Raw genomic sequence first — 16,829 nt, 5'->3', positions numbered from 1 at the left:
GATATTCACAGTCAGGTAAAAATTTCGAAACAAAATGAAAGGAAATACCAACTTTTGTGTAAAATTATTCGAAAATCGATAAGAAAATTGCGAAAAATCAAACTTTCGCAGACTCCGTCAAAGAGAAAAATAATGAAGAAAAAATGTAATATCTTAAGTTTGTTGTGAATAGTAGAGAATATAGAGAAGAGATAATGATTTTTTTGTGTGCTTTATTCATCATTGGAGACCTCTATTTATAGAGTAGATTTACAGAACTTGAATAGGTAACAATATCAATAATCATCTATAATATCTTTTCTATAATACTCCCCCTTAGATGATTATCGACTCATTAAATAACTTCTAAGAGATGTGGGAGTTCAAATGCTGCCTCGTTAAAACCTTGTCAATAAAAACCCAATGGAAAAATCTGAACGAAGGAAAAAGAGTACAACAATAGATACTCCCCCTGATCTCAATCATCTGAGATCCTTCAACTGATACATCCCTATCTTGTGCACCAATTTCTTGAATGTTGAAGTTGGTAATGTCTTTGTAAATAAGTCAGTTACATTGTCGCTTGAGCGAATTTGATGGACGTCAATATCACCATTTTCTTGAAGCTCATGTGTATAGAAAAACTTTGGTGAAATATGCTTTGTTCTATCACCTTTGATGTAGCCTCCTTTTAACTGCGCAATGCAAGCATTATTATCTTCGAATATTACTGTTGAGTCATCTTTGGCTGTTGGGAGTCCACATGATTCTTGAATATGTTGTGTCATAGATCTCAATCACACACACTCCCGACTTGCTTCATGCATTGCAATGATCTCAGAGTGATTTGAAGACGTCGCTTCACCGACTTTCATGATATAGCAGTGTCTCCTCGTGTAAACACATAACCTGTCTGGGATTTAGCTTTATGTGGATCAGAAAGATATCCTGCATCTGCATACCCGACTAAAGGAGACTTTGATTTTGTCGAATAAAATATTCTCATATCAATTGTACCTCGAAGGTAACGAAATATGTGTTTTACACCATTCCAATGTCTTCGGGTTGGACATGAGTTATATCTAGCTAAAAGATTAACAAAAAATGATATATCTGGGTGAGTACAATTTGCGAGATATGACAGTGCACCAATGGCACTTAGATATGGTACTTCTGGACCAACGATTTTTTCTCCATTTTCAGGTGGTCGAAAAGGATCTTTGTTAGCATCAAGTGATCGAACAAATATTGGTGATGCTAATGGGTGTGCCTTGTCCATGTAAAAGCGCTTTAATATTTTTTCTGTATATGATGATTGATGAACAAATATTCCCTCTTGCAAATGTTCAATCTGCAATCCGAGGCAAAATTTTGTCTTTCCTAAATCTTTCATCTCAAACTCATTTTTCAAGTAATTGGCAGTTTTAGTAAGCTCTTCTGGAGTGCCAATAAGATTTAGATCATCAACATATACTGCCACAATTGCAAAACCCTCATCTGTTCTTTTTATAAAAGCGCATGGACAAATAGCATTATTTGTGTATCCTTCTTTTAACAAATATTCACTAAGACGATTGTACCACATGCGACCAGATTGCTTTAATCCATATAAGGATTTATGCAGTTTTATTGATAACATAGCCTTGGGTGCTTCACCATTTTCTTTCGATAGTTTGAATCCTTCAGGCACTTTCATATATATATCACTATCAAGTGAACCATAAAGATAAGCAGTTACAACATCCATAAGTCGATTTGCTAACCCGACACGATTCAACCCAAAAAAATCAGATTTGGGTTTGGGGTTTTCGGGTTCGGGTTCGGGTCAGATCGAGTTGAACCCGATAGCTGATCCGAAAAAAATGATCGGATTGGGTTGGATTGGGTTGGGTTCGGTTGACCCGAAAATTTTAATTTTTTTAAAAAATATATAATTAATAAATATTTCCTATATTTTTATATATTGTATGTCTGAAAAAATATTTATTGTATATTTATATCATAAATTTTCATAATTTATTATTATTTTGAACATTTTTTATTTTTTAAATAATTGTTTATTTGATTTAGTTAGGGATGTAATCGAGTCGAGCCAAGCCGAACTCTTGAATGTTTGAGCTTGGTTCGTTTATAATCGAGCCGAGCTCGAGCTTTATTTAACGAATATATGCATGGCTCACGAGCTTATTCAAGCCTTTATCGAGCCTAAACAAGCTTAATAAATATGAATTATACATTTAAAGTTTCATTAAATTAATTAAAAAGTAAAATATATATTTAAAGAAAAATTTAATAGATTTTTCTATATATTTCATAAATAATATGCAAAATCAATAAATCAAATATCAAAACTATTATTTTTCATCTAAAAGATTACTCATGAACTTACCAACGAACATGTTCACGAGCTAACGAGCCGAATACTGTAAAGCTTGAGTTTGGTTTGTTTATCTTATCAAGCCTCATTAAACGAGCTCAAACGAGCTTTTATCGAATCGAGCTTCGAATAGCTCACAAACGATTTGGTTCGTTTACATCCCTAGTCGAGATCTCTATTTATAGAGTTAATCCTGGCTTCTTAACATGAGAAGTAAATTCTCAATTGAATTTTCCTTCAACTTTGCCGCACATCTTCTGAATTTCATGGGAGTGCATTAATGGCTTGGACTAGGGATGTAATCGAGTCGAGCCGAGCCGAACTCTTGAATGTTTGAGCTTGGTTCGTTTATAATCGAGCCGAGCTCGAGCTTTATTTAACGAATATATGCATGGCTCACGAGCTTATTCAAGCCTTTATCGAGCCTAAACAAACTTAATAAATATGAATTAAACATTAAAATTTTCATTAAATTAATTAAAAAGTAAATTATATATTTAAAGAAAAATATATTATTTTTATTAAAATTTGTAAATTTATTATAATAAATAAATTTAATAGATTTTTCTTTATATTTCATAAATAATATGCAAAATCAATAAATCAAATATCAAAACTATTATTTTTTCATCTAAAAGATTACTCATGAACTTACGAACGAACATGTTCACGAGCTAACGAGCCGAATACTGTAAAGCTTGAGTTTGGTTTGTTTATCTTAACGAGCCTCATTAAACGATCTCAAACGAGCTTTTATCGAATCGAGCTTCGAATAGCTCACAAACGGTTTGGTTCGTTTACATCCCTAGATTTAGTAAATATACTTTATTTTTCTACAATTAGATTTTCAAATTAGATCATATATATGAGAGATTTTATTATTGTGTGTTTAAATTAAAATATTAATATTATTTTTTTCGAATTTTATTTAATTTTATTTAAAAAAATTTATAAAAAATTCAAAATCAGTTTATACGGGTTTATCGGATTGATCGAGTTGATTCAAGTTCAGGTTCGGGTTAAAGAGTTTTCGGGTTGAGCAATTTGTTAATAGTACTGTTGCACAACCCGACCCGACCCACCCGAATTGACACCCTTAATATACATGTATATTCTTACGTGTAGAACCAGGAGTGTTAAGAAACTGAACCAAACTCTAAAATCAAATCAAACCGCATAGTTTGGATCAATTTTCAAGCAAGCACGTTTTTACTGGTTTTAAAATCCAATAAACCGTAAAAATTAGTTTAGTTCGAACTTTTGATAAATATAAATCAAACAAAACTGAGTTGCATTCATATTAAAAAAAATCATGTAATAAGTCTTGTTAATTGAGTGTGATTTTTCTTGTATATAAGTATATTTTATTTTATTTTTAGTTTTTATTATATTATTAGTGAGTTTTGTAAGTTGTAACAGTACTATTACATGGAAAATTTTATTTATTGCAGATTTTAATAGAAATAAACATAACTATAACCCTAAAAATCTATTTTTTTATGAGTTTCAAGATATGTAACATTCATAAGTATTTTAATATATAGTTTTTACTTGTAATCATTTTATCCCACAATCAAATAAAATGTAATCTCAATTTTGTCAAATGTCAATTGCTATTTTTTTCCAAATTACAACATATCATGCACTAATTCAATATAAAATTCAAAACTTAAAATTAGTCATCTAAATCAGACCAAAGCCAAACTAAACGAGAAAATTCATGGCTTGAGTTGGTTTGTTTAGAAAATTAATTGGTTTGGTTTGGTTTGATTTGAAATTTTGTAAACTGATAAAATATGGTTTGGTTCGAATTTTTATCTAAAACCGAACCAAACCGCAGTTGAAAAACCCTACTTAGAACAACATTCGAAAGATGAACTATTCATGTCGGGTTTTTTAATTAATAATTTTAAAAATAAAATAAAAAACAAATTTACTTTGAATGGTGGAGTTTTGCAGAAGTCCACCATGAAGAGTTTGCAGCGTCTGCTCAAGGCTGCAGTGGGGTTGTAGCTTTTTTAATTTTTTTTTGTTTTATTTAATGTCATGTTTTCTTGTGTAATAAAATAAGACTAACTGGGGTATGCAGTGAGAAGCTTTTATGGATTTTTACCCGTAAGACGATTCGATCCAATTCATATATATAATTAAAACTAATAATTTTAATATAAAAATAACATATATTTATGAGTTGGGTTGGATCGAAAATCAATCTCAAAAAATGATTCGTGAGACCTTATCATTAGAGGTTTTTTTTTGAAAATGATGGTACGCGAGACAAACAATTTTTTTAAAAAAATATTTTTAAAATATCAAGTAATTTATCTTTTAAAAAAATTTGTAATCTTTTTAATTTGCAAAAAAATTCTTTAACTTATTTAAATACACGTTGGTTTAGTTTTAAAAAAAAATAAACAAAGATGCATGTATGTTGGCCTACTTATTTTTTATTTTGTTTTTAGTAATAATATGATTAATAGTTGTATAATAATAATAATTGGAATATGTAAAATTCTTGAATTTTTGTATGCAAAATTTTTGGAAAAAAAAAAAAGAAGGTGTGTATATATGTTTTGTTTTAAAAAAATTAATATTTATTATTAATCATTTAACGAGGAAGACTACCTATCACATATAATATTACTATTAAAAATAAATAGAAAAATTAAGTGGACAGACACATATACAAAAATGTTTTTATTTTTTTGAAAACTAAAAACCTATATATTTAAATAAATGAATTTTAAAAAATTTGAAAAGAGGAAAAATTCAAGAATTTTGCGGTTATTATTCTAAATATCATTATTATTTTTTAATTGATCATATTACTAGTAAAAATAATAATAGACACATGTAAATTCACACTCCTTTTATTTTTTTCTAAAATTTCACTTATGCCAACTATTATTATTATTATTATTATTATTATTCCAACTAGTAAATATATTAATAGTAAAAATAAAATAAAGTGGACCGATACTGTAATGCCCGAGATTTTATCACGGTAATTAGACATTGATTAATTGATAGAATTGAGATTATATGGGCTAAAGTAAGACGTGAAAGGAGAAGCCGGGCGTTGGTGCATAACAAGCCAAGAAGTGGGCAGAACTATCGGCGCCCGAGCGGTAGGAAAAGACCGGCCGAGCGCTAATGCATCATAAGAATGGATTTTGGACAGAGAGTCTGGCGCCCGAGCGGTAGTTTTTGACCGCCCGAGCGCCAGTGTTCAACAAATATATGTCTCGGACAGAAGGTTCGGCGCCCGAGCGGTAATTTATGACCGCCCGAGCGCCAGTGTGCAATAAGAAAAGTGCTTGGACAGAAAATACCGCGCCCGAGCGGTAGTTTAGCACCGCCCGAGCGCCGACTGAAATGATTGGAAAATGAGCCACGTTTCTTTGGAATGCAATTGGGATATATATATATACACACACTCCTGTATCTTCAGCAGAAAGAAGGAAAAAGAAGAACGAAAAAGGTCAGGGGAAGTTTCAGAAAAATCCTTACGCTTTTATATTTAGATTTTCAATCCGACTTCAGTACTGAGTTTCTATCGACGAGAGCTTCAACTGGGCGTAAGTTTTCTTATGTTTTGTGATGATTTGAAATTATGATAGTGCCATAATCAGATATGATCCATATAGGTTGTTCTTGCGATATCAGACATTGTATAATCGAAATCGGATCGAATAACAGACTGTTTATGTAATTGTTACGAATTTTTAGAGTTGATTTGATTGTGATTAGACCTATTTGATATCAGAATTATGTTGTTATCGATTATGAGATGTTAGGATTGATATCTGATTGATACTGTATCGCTGGGTATATTGATATTATTCAGATTTGGATCAGATGAGTTGTTGATTCGTATATACTAATATTATATTGCCGGTATTGCGAGCTTGTACAGATTTGAGATTAGGATCTGTTATTGTTGAGATCATGGGTTGTACTGATATTGATTATGAGTCGTGTTATTATATCTGTGATGTTGAGATTGACGGGGTTATTGAGATTGTATTGTATGTCGTCGAAACATCAGTAGATTAATATTAATCAGATTCGTTATTGATTGAGATTGTATCGTTGTATCGTTGACATTGATTAGATTATGTCTTGATTTGCGTATTGATCAGAACAGGTCTTGAATTGAGTTGTATATTGATAGTGTGCTTATTCGATATTGTCATTTCAGATTTGATATGGACAGATTTGACTTCGAGACTTCGACTTCGTCAGACCGAGAAGAGAAGGTATAAGTCAATGTGGTACCGGGAGATCGACTCGAGTATGATATACTTGAGTTTCCCTAAATCACATACTTATTGTTATTGTGTTCATTGATTTGATTTGATATGCTTGTTCTATGTATTATAGAAAGCAGGTATTGGACGAGTATTAGACGAGTAATCTTGTGACATAGGTGTCGGATAGTGATGAAATCGTCACTGGCACATTGCACATTGTCACAGGATAGTGATTTGGCGAAAGTGCCAAAGTCTGTGACGGATAGGTCAAGACACCGGATGTTTGGTTATATCGAAGTGGATAGAATTGGAATTTTTTCTATTACTGATGTTCGATATGGAATACCAACGTCTAGAAAACGGGATCCCTAGACTAGGATTGAGTCTAGTATGAGACGTGGAGTCACGAGAATGATTGACGATTTTATATTGATTATGTTTCAAAGTTTGATACATGTTACTGATATCTGTTACATGCTTTTACATTGTTTATATGATTGCATGTTTCGTTGATTTATACTGGGAATATAATTCTCACCGGAGTTATCCAGCACCAGGGTCAAGACAAGGATGAGAGATGACTAGTTTAGCATGGAGATTCGGACCCAGAAGTAGATATGTTTCATTACCTGACGTGTAGTAAATGAACAATAGTTATTATGATTTACTTTTGTACAGGACTTGTACTTAGATCTGGATATTGATCTTGTAAATGAAATAAGAGTAATTTCATAGGTTGCGTACTCTTGTATTTAAAAAAAAAATTAGACACTGTTTATTTATTGATCTAATTATTCCTAAAGATGATTAAGAAATGAATTAGCGTCCGGGTCCCCACAGCAGGTGGTATCAGAGCCGTAGGTTCCAGAACTGTAGGTTTCATAGCTTGAGATAGAAGCTAGTGAGCGTGGTAGAATGAATTTTCTTCTTTGCTTTTGAATACTAGCATGATTTACTGCTTTATAATATATGTTTACCTGAATGATTTGATTTAATTGGTAATATGTATTATTTGAGAATGAATCAGAACCGATTCTTGATCAGCAGTAAGATGATCAGAGGAGGACTGAAACAGGGTTGTTTTATTTGGTTACTAATTCTTTTGGTAATCAGATATACCTCCTCGAAGAATTCCAGAACCAGGTAGTACTTCGAGTTATCAGATGGATGTGTCAGAAACTCCGATGGAAATAATTTTGAAGAGGTTTCATTTATTTCAACCGCGGATTCTAAAGGGGAATGAGACGTCTGATGATTGTGAGAGCTGGCTGAATGATATTGAAGTGCTGTTTGATTCACTTGATTACCTAGATGAACGCCGAGTTAGATTGATTGGACACCAGTTACACGAGGTCGCAAAGAGTTGGTGGATTGCAACCAAAGAAGCATTAGAACAGCATGGTACCGTGATTACGTGGAAAATCTTTAAAGCCGAGTTTCATAAAAGATTTCTCCCAGTGTCGTACCGACAAGATAAGAGTACAGAATTTGCCAACTTGATACAGGGCCAGCTGAATATTGAAGAATACGTGGCTAAATTCTCTACTTTACTACGTTTTGCTCCTCAAGTGGCTGGGAATGATAAAGCTGTAGTTGATCAGTTCATCAGCGGATTGAATCCTGAAATATCTGCATTGGTAAAGGTAGAACGACCCCATTATTTTGCTGACGCCTTGAATAGGGCAAAAAGAGCTGAGGCAAGTTTGATTCAACAGCGAGGAATGTCGTATGTTGCTCACTCACAGAACCAAAAACCTCCAGCTCAATTCTTGCAATCACTATCTAGATTTGATAGTGGCAGTAGTAGTGGGGGAAAGAAAGATTTTCTGAAAGCTCGCAAGAAACAGTTTAAGAAGTTAGGAAGTGGTTCATCGAGCTCCAGTGGTTCTAGCCAATACCGGGGTTTACTGCAGAACTTGTGGAGGGAGACATCCCACCGAGCAATGCCAAGGAGTATTGGGTAGTTGCCACATTTGCAGACAGTCGGGACATTTTGCGAGAGTATGTCCACATAGAGGTTCCCGAAGATCTCAGGGAGGAGAACCATCTGGATCAGTGGCACCGCCTGATAGACCATCACCGGTTGTTCACTCCTTCCAACCACCGACGAATCCTCAATCAAAACCAAGGCCAGGACACACCTGATGAGGTAGTGGCAGGTAATTGTTCCGGTATGGTTATTTTGCATATGTATTAATAGATACTAATGCATTCCATACGATTATCTTTGAATGAATTGCATTGATATATGCTTTAGTTATCGAGTTATTATATGCTGTAGTATTGATCTCTTTTCTGTTGGGGAGATGTTTTGTATCAGTGACATCTGTTAGATCTTGATGCTACAATATGACAGATATGAGATTGAGTTAGATTATATTGTACTTGGGTTGTCCGATTTCGATTTTATTATCGGTACTGATATGTTGACCAAGTACAAAGCTACCGTTGATTTTTCCAGAAGATTGAAAGATTCAGATAGATATGATTGATGAACGGAAATTACGGTAAGAATTCTAGATTTAGAATTCCTTGGATATGAACGATGTTGAGGACTCGATTATTACGGAAAGGAACGGAGAGATTCCTTATGTTCCGTTGATTTATCGAAATCGAGCCTATCATGGGCGGATTTGCCAGTGGTATATGAATTTGCTGATGTTTTCTCAGATGGGATTTCAGAATTGTTTCCAGTCAGAAAGATAGATTCCAGCATTGAATGAATGCCAGGTACAGTTCTTATTTTTGGAACTTCGTACAAAATGACACTGATTGAATTGAAAAAAAATTTGAAAGATCAGTTAGAAGATTTCTGGCCGAGAGTTACATCTGATTGAATGTTTCTCTTTGGGAGGTTCCAGCTATGTTTGTGAGTTGATGAATTCTGTATTCAGAAAGTATTCTGATGATTTTATGCTTGTTTTATCTATGATATCCTGAAATATTTGCAGCATATGACTGATCAGATCGAACATTCGAAAATTGTATTGAATATTATGAGAATTGAAAGGTTGTATCCAGAAACTGTTGAGATTTGAATCTTGGCCGAGACAGATTGTATTCGGAACATGTTAGATCCGAAGATAGTATATCGATTGATCTTAGCACAGTTGAAGTCGTGATCAGTTGGCTGAGACCGATAGCATTGTCAGAAATTACAGTTTTATGAGTTTAGCAGATCAGTATCGATGAGTGATGTTTCGAATCTGATTGAATATTGCAGTTGTTCTGAATCTGTGTTTGAAATAGATAGTAGACAGTGGAGAATTTATATTGTACAATCCGAACTAGAGCTGATTTTGAGAATTAAAGCAGTTCAGAAAGTTGATTAGAATATTCAGAATTCAATATCGACAGTCAGATCAAGGCATCGATCAGAGTAACAGGTATGTGGTACTGTATTGTATGTGAATAACCGATTTGTTGTGCCAGATGTTTCGGATTTGAAACGACAGGTATTGTCAGAAGTGCACAATAATGGATTCAACATTTATTCTGATGATAGAAAGATGTATGATGATTGAAAAGACAGATTTTGGTGAAACAGATGAGATCAGATATAGCAAAATTTGTACTGAAATGTCTGAATTGCCGACAGATAAAGACAGAAAGAAAGAAACCAGGAAATTGGTTATATAGCTTATCGATTCCTGAATAGAAATGGGATTACATTTCCAGGGATATCGTGATGAAGCTACCGCATTCCTCCCGAAATTGAGCATTGATTGAGTTAGGAGTGCCAGACTGACCAAGTCTACAGGTTCTAGTTCGTACATGAAGACGTACAGATATGACTAGGTTACCGAGATTTCGGCCAAAGAAATGATCAGATTGCACGAAGTGCCGAAAGGTAAATTATATCAGACCGTGATTTCGGTTGACTTTGCACTGTTTGGCAGAATGTACAGCAAGAGTTGGGTACGAAGTTATATCTGAGTGCCATATATCATCCACAGACTGATAAATAGTCGGAGCAGACTATTCAGACACTGGAAGATATGCTTAGAGCGGTAATGCTTGATTTAGCACTAGTTGACAGGATTCATTGTCACCCCGTGAGTTCTCGTACAACAACAGCTATCAGACGAGCATTGAGATGGCTCCTTTCGAAGCGTTGTACGGTAAGAAATGCAGATTCTCTCTATATTGAGATGATATCTCTGAGATTCCTGAGATTGGACCTGATATGATCAGAGGTAGGACAGGAAAAGTGAAGCTGATTCAGAAGAAAATGAAGGCAACTCAAGATAGACAGGCCAAATATGCCAAGGTTTGACATAGACCGTTGGTATTTAAGGTAGGAGACTGAATATTCTTGAAGATTTCACCTTCTGAGGAGTTATCAGATTTGGCAAGAAAGAGAAGTTGTATCCACGATATATTGTGCCGTATGAGATTTTCGAGAAGATAGGAGATCGTATCTATCGACTCGTATTACCACCTTCTTTATCGGAGATATCTGATATTTTCATGTATTGTTATCGAGGAGATATCAGTCTGATGCTTCACATGTTATTCAGCCAGACGAGGCAGAACTGGATGAGACACTGAGTTACTTCAAGAAATCGATTCAGATTCTCGATCGAAAGGAAAAGCAACTCTGAACGAAGAATATTCCGCTTGTGAAAGTTCAGTGGAGTCGTCATGACATCGAAGAAGCTACGTGGGAAAATGAGTCTGATATGAGGCAAAGATTCCCAGAGTTACTTTACTGATGTGAGTTTTCTGATTAGCGTATGTGATACATTTCTTTCTGATATGATTTGATTGCCGATGATTTCGAGGACAAAATCATATCTTAGGGGGGGAGAAATGTAAAGCCCGAGATTTTATCACGGTAATTAGACATTGATTAATTGATAGAATTGAGATTACAAGGGCTAAAGTAAGACGTGAAAGGAGAAGCCGGGCAGTTGGTGCATAACAAGCCAAGAAGTGGGCAGAACTATCGGCGCCCGAGCGGCAGGAAAAGACCGGCCGAGCGCCAATGCATCACAAGAATGGATTTTGGATAGAGAGTCTAGGCGCCCGAGCGCCAGTGTTCAACAAATATATGTCTCGGACAGAAGGTTCGGCGCCCGAGCGGTAATTTATGACCGTCCGAGCGCCAGTGTGCAATAAGAAAAGTGCTTGGACAGAAAATGCCGCGCCCGAGCGGTAGTTTAGCACCGCCCGAGCGCCGACTGAAATGCTTGGAAAATGAGCCATGTTTCTTTGGCATGCAATTGGGATATATATATATACACACGCCTGTATCTTCGACAGAAAGAAGGAAAAAGAAGAACGAAAAAGGTCAGGGGAAGTTTCAGAAAAATCCTTACGCCTTTATATTTCGATCGGTTCGTTTGATTTTCAATCCGACTTCAGTACTGAGTTTCTATCGACGAGAGCTTCAACTGGGCGTAAGTTTTCTTATGTTTTGTGATGATTTGAAATTATGATACTGCCATAATCAGATATGATCCATATAGGTTGTTCTTGCGATATCAGACATTGTATAATCGAAATCAGATCGAAGAATAGACTGTTTATGTAATTGTTATGAATTCTTAGAGTTGATTTGATTGTGATTAGACCTATTTGATATCAGAATTATGTTGTTATCGATTATGAGATGTTGGGATTGATATCTGATTGATACTGTATCGCTGGGTATATTGATATTATTCAGATTTGGATCAGATGAGTTGTTGATTCGTATATACTAATATTATATTGCCGATATTGCGAGCTTGTACAGATTTGAGATTAGGATCTGTTATTGTTGAGATCATGGGTTGTATTGATATTGATTATGAGTCATGTTATTTTATCTGTGATGTTGAGATTGACGGGGTTATTGAGATTGTATTGTATGCCGTCGAAACATCAGTAGATTAATATTAATCAGATTCGTTATTGATTGAGATTGTATCGTTGTATCGTTGACATTGATCAGATTATGTCTTGATTTGCGTATTGATCAGAACAGGTCTTGAATTGAGTTATATATTGATAGTGTGCTTATTCGATATTGTCATTTCAGATTTGATATGGACAGATTTGACTTCGAGACTTCGACTTCGTCAGACCGAGAAGAGAAAGGTATAAGTCAATGTGGTACCGGGAGATCGACTCGAGTATGATATACTTGATTTTCCCTAAATCACATACTTATTGTTATTGTGTTCATTGATTTGATTTGATATGCTTGTTCTATGGATTATAGAAAGCAGGTATTGGACGAGTATTAGACGAGTAATCTTGTGACATAGGTGCCGGATAGTGATGGAATCGTCACTGGCACATTGCACATTGTCACAGGATAGTGATTTGGCGAAAGTGCCAAAGTCTGTGACGGATAGGTCAAGACACCGGATGTTTGGTTATATCGAAGTGGATAGAATTGAAATTTTTTCTATTACTGATGTTCGATATGGAATACCAACGTATGGAAATCGGGATCCCTAGACTAGGATTGAGTCTAGTCTGAGACGTGGAGTCACGAGTCTGATTGACGATTTTATATTGATTATGTTTCAAAGTTTGATACATGTTACTGATATCTGTTACATGCTTTTACATTGTTTATATGATTGCATGTTTCGTTGATTTATACTGGGAATATAATTCTCACCGGAGTTATCCGGCTGTTGTCTTGTTTGTATGTGTGTATGATAACAGGTGGGACAGCACCAGGGTCAAGACGAGGACGAGAGAGGACTAGTTTAGCGTGGAGATTCGGACCCAGAAGTAGATCTGTTTCATTACCTAACGTGTAGTAAATGAACAATAGTTGTTATGATTTACTTTTGTACAGGACTTGTACTTAGATCTGGATATTGATCTTGTAAATGAAATAAGAGTAATTTCATAGGTTGCGTACTCTTGTATTTAAAAAAAAGAATTTAGACCCTGTTTATTAATTGATCTAATTATTCCTAAAGATGATTAAGAAATGAATTAGCGTCCGGGTCCCCACAGATACACAAACCTTCATTTATTTTTTAAAAAACTAAACCTTAAATACATTTTAGAAATATAAAAAGCCTAAATTTTTTTTGCAAGATAAATTACCTAATATTTTAAATATTTTCTTAAAAAAACATGATTTTCCGGTTCATTACCATTTTCAAAATATCGAAAACTCTAATAAGACAGTCTCACATATTATTTTTTATGAGCCAGTCTTTCGATTCGACCCAACACATAAAATTATTTTTTTTGTATTAAAGTGTTAGTTTTCATAGTAGTTATGAACCGGATCGACCCATTTTATGGATAAAAATCCGTGAGAAATTCACACTAGATACATACTATTTAAAAATTATTTGTCTTCCAAATTAGTGAAATTCTCATGTTTAATATGTGACATTTAATTACACAAGGAAACATGATATTAAAGAAAAACAAAAAACAAATGATAAAATAAAGACAAAAACTGTGTAAAACGGTATCACGAGTCGTATTTTGTAAGACGGATCTCTTATTTGAGTCATCCATGAAAAAATATTACTTTTTATGCTAGGAGTATTACTTTTTATTGTGAATATCGGTAAGATTGACCTGTCTCACAGATAAAGATTAATGAGACAGTCTCACAAGAAATCTAATCTAAAATAAAATAAGGATGCAGCTAGAGTGGATGCTTCATTATTCGGAGCGTCCGCTCTCTTGGAGTTTTGCACCATTTAAAGTAAATTTGAATTTTGTATATTTTTTAAATTATTAATAAAAAAATCCCACCCCATTCTTGTTTTGAGTTGGACTCGAAACAAAGTTCAAATTCAAGTTTAATTCGTGTTAAATTGTAGCCTATTAGCAAATATTTGAATTATGGCTTAACTCATCAACTTGTGTTATTTAAAATATATTTTTAAATTATCATAACTTTATATTTAGCTTTCTGTAAGGAAAAAAATTATATTGTTTGTATTGTAGCGGCACATTTTTCGTTTCTAGTTTTGTTATACGTCAATTCAGTATTAATCTACTAATTTGCACATTTTCTATTTTAATATTTTTTAATGTATTACTGACGTCATATCGGAAGCGCCAGCAACATCCATAGTTATGGCAGCATTTTTCGGTGTGAACTCGTCATTGTTTGGTGTCACTACAACATCTATACTATATCTAAACTATATTATTAGTGTGAGATCCTTAGAGTAACTCCCTTAGAGGACATCAAAATATTTAATTCTATAATTACCCTTCTTATCCGACTAAAAACATTCTAAACTCACTCCATATTTTACATCAAAAATCTAAACAAAACTTTCCGTTTAAATCGAACAACTCTTCTAAATTGAAAATAATTTCGTGTTAATTGTTTTGTATTATTTGATCAAATTAAAAATAATAATAACACATACAACGCGTGTAAATCTTTTTACTAATTCTAATGAAAATGACTAAAATGTAAATTAGTGGACTAAGATCCTAAATTGACCAAAAATGAAGAAAAAAATACAAGTTACATAACCGAACATACAATTTCCCGTTTGTGAGATATTATCACATATTAAACCATTGAGATCGTCCAAGATATATATCAACTCTTAATATTTGCCCCCAGAAATCATATACTTAATTATATTGTAACAAATGTTACATAATCATAGTTATTAAACGACTCTAGGCAAATTTATAGTTAAATTTTGGTGGGTATTTGATGGCATTTTTGAGTATCTTTCTGGTGGCAGCATCTCCAAGATCAATGCCACAAATATCAGCCAATCTTATTAGATAAAGCAACACATCAGACAGCTCTTCCCCAAGGTGTTCTTTTTCTGATTCCTCCCAATTTGGCAACCCTTTCTCCACCTCTCCCCTCCATTGAAATATTTCTGATAATTCTCCCACTTCACCAACCTGAAAAATCACATATTGTCTCATACACCTAAAAATGAAAAAATCTCACACACATGGCCCATTCGATCGTAACTTCACAATGAGCTCTAATAATAACTGTTCGTAAACGAAAATGATTAACTCGATTTTTTACAGGAATCCATGGTAACTTATTAGAAATATATATTTCAAATATCCATGTTTTAAACCAACGTAAGACAGAGATATATAGTACAAGTGAACTTAAAAAAAACGGATTATATTTCATCGGCAAAACGATGATATATGTGTGGAAAAAATAGCAAAAATCAGTTTTTTTAATATAAATTAAATGAAGGATGAAAAAAACAACAAAGTTTACCATTGCAAGGAGTAAATTTCTTGGACTATGATACTTTTCCCAATCTCTATCCTTGGCAAATTCTTGCAATTTATTGGCAAGCTCTTTCAAGGTGATATCCATTGCTCTTTCTTCCACATTTCTCTCTTTTTTAACCTCCATATGTATCTTGTTATGTATGCTAAGTTTGAAATTTTCTTGAGTTCAATTAGGAGTAAAGCCCTTAATTTAAAGTATGAAAAACATTACCTAAATGGAACCTTTCTATTATTATATGATTAATAAAGCTTTAAAAGGGAACCTTAAAAGGGGTCAATTTGTTTAGGCTTCAAGTTTAGTTTATTCATGAGATTCTTTTTCTATCTCCACCACGTAAATTAGCCTACTTTTATCACTTATTAGTTTAGCTATGAATATATTCTATATTCTCTTTATTTATATTTTACATTATCTTGAATTGTCTGCTTATATATAAAATTTGCTAAAGTTGGTTCATTATTTTTTTACCATTCTCCACTGAAAGGAAATAATATTTCGATTTTAAATGATATATTTTATTTATTTCCCTAATATAATTTTCCTTGTTGATTTGATGCAGCAAATATTTGATATGATTTTGCCTTCCTTAGATAATGAGATCTTAATTCAAGAGATATGGTATTAGTGTTTTAAAAAGAGTTTATTCCTAATAAAACTCTCACTTTCCTTGTATTTTAGGTTTCCTTGTGGAGATATGATTCTTCGCATATAAATAAGAGGTAAAGCTCATTGATAAAAGCGACTTCGATATCGACCATACACACACACGTAGCAGAGATTTGCAGAGTAAAATTATTCTCGAAGCCGTTGCTGTTTGGAGTGGTGATTCACGTATTGCGCTGAATGTTGCCAACATCTATAGACAATATCCGTAACGATGTTGACTGAAGATTGCATCCGATTGATTGTGGTTTCCGGGATCAAGTTTTGCTTTCTTGATTACGTTTATTTTTGTTTTAGTTATTTATTCTAGAGAGCTTTTATTTTCTCAACTTGTTGAGGAAATTGA

General features: G+C 33.7%; 1 protein-coding gene across 1 annotated transcript; it reads right to left on the bottom strand.

Annotated features, from left to right (window-relative positions):
• Positions 1 to 15,041: 15,041 nt before the first annotated feature.
• Positions 15,042 to 16,060, bottom strand: LOC142545019 (uncharacterized). The gene is made up of 2 exons (XM_075652001.1): positions 15,803 to 16,060; positions 15,042 to 15,462 (listed from the first exon to the last, which is right to left on the bottom strand). Exons 1-2 carry the CDS (start codon positions 15,941 to 15,943, stop codon positions 15,226 to 15,228), a joined length of 378 nt encoding a protein of 125 aa, XP_075508116.1. The 5' UTR covers positions 15,944 to 16,060; the 3' UTR covers positions 15,042 to 15,225.
• Between the last annotated feature and the right edge of the window lie 769 nt (positions 16,061 to 16,829).

Source organism: Primulina tabacum, chromosome 5 (assembly GCF_025594145.1).
Source record: "Primulina tabacum isolate GXHZ01 chromosome 5, ASM2559414v2, whole genome shotgun sequence".
NCBI lineage: Eukaryota > Viridiplantae > Streptophyta > Magnoliopsida > Lamiales > Gesneriaceae > Primulina > Primulina tabacum.
Note: the sequence above shows the minus strand (reverse complement) of the source record. Positions and strands in the feature narration are given on the sequence as shown.

Bases quoted from the DNA above. Each gene is read 5' to 3' on its own strand.
- LOC142545019 (XM_075652001.1), bottom strand. From the start codon at position 15,943: ATGGAGGTTAAAAAAGAGAGAAATGTGGAAGAAAGAGCAATGGATATC. The intron at 15,463-15,802 runs GTAAACTTTGTT...GTGATTTTTCAG, and splicing joins GAAATTTACTCCTTGCAATG to GTTGGTGAAGTGGGAGAATT.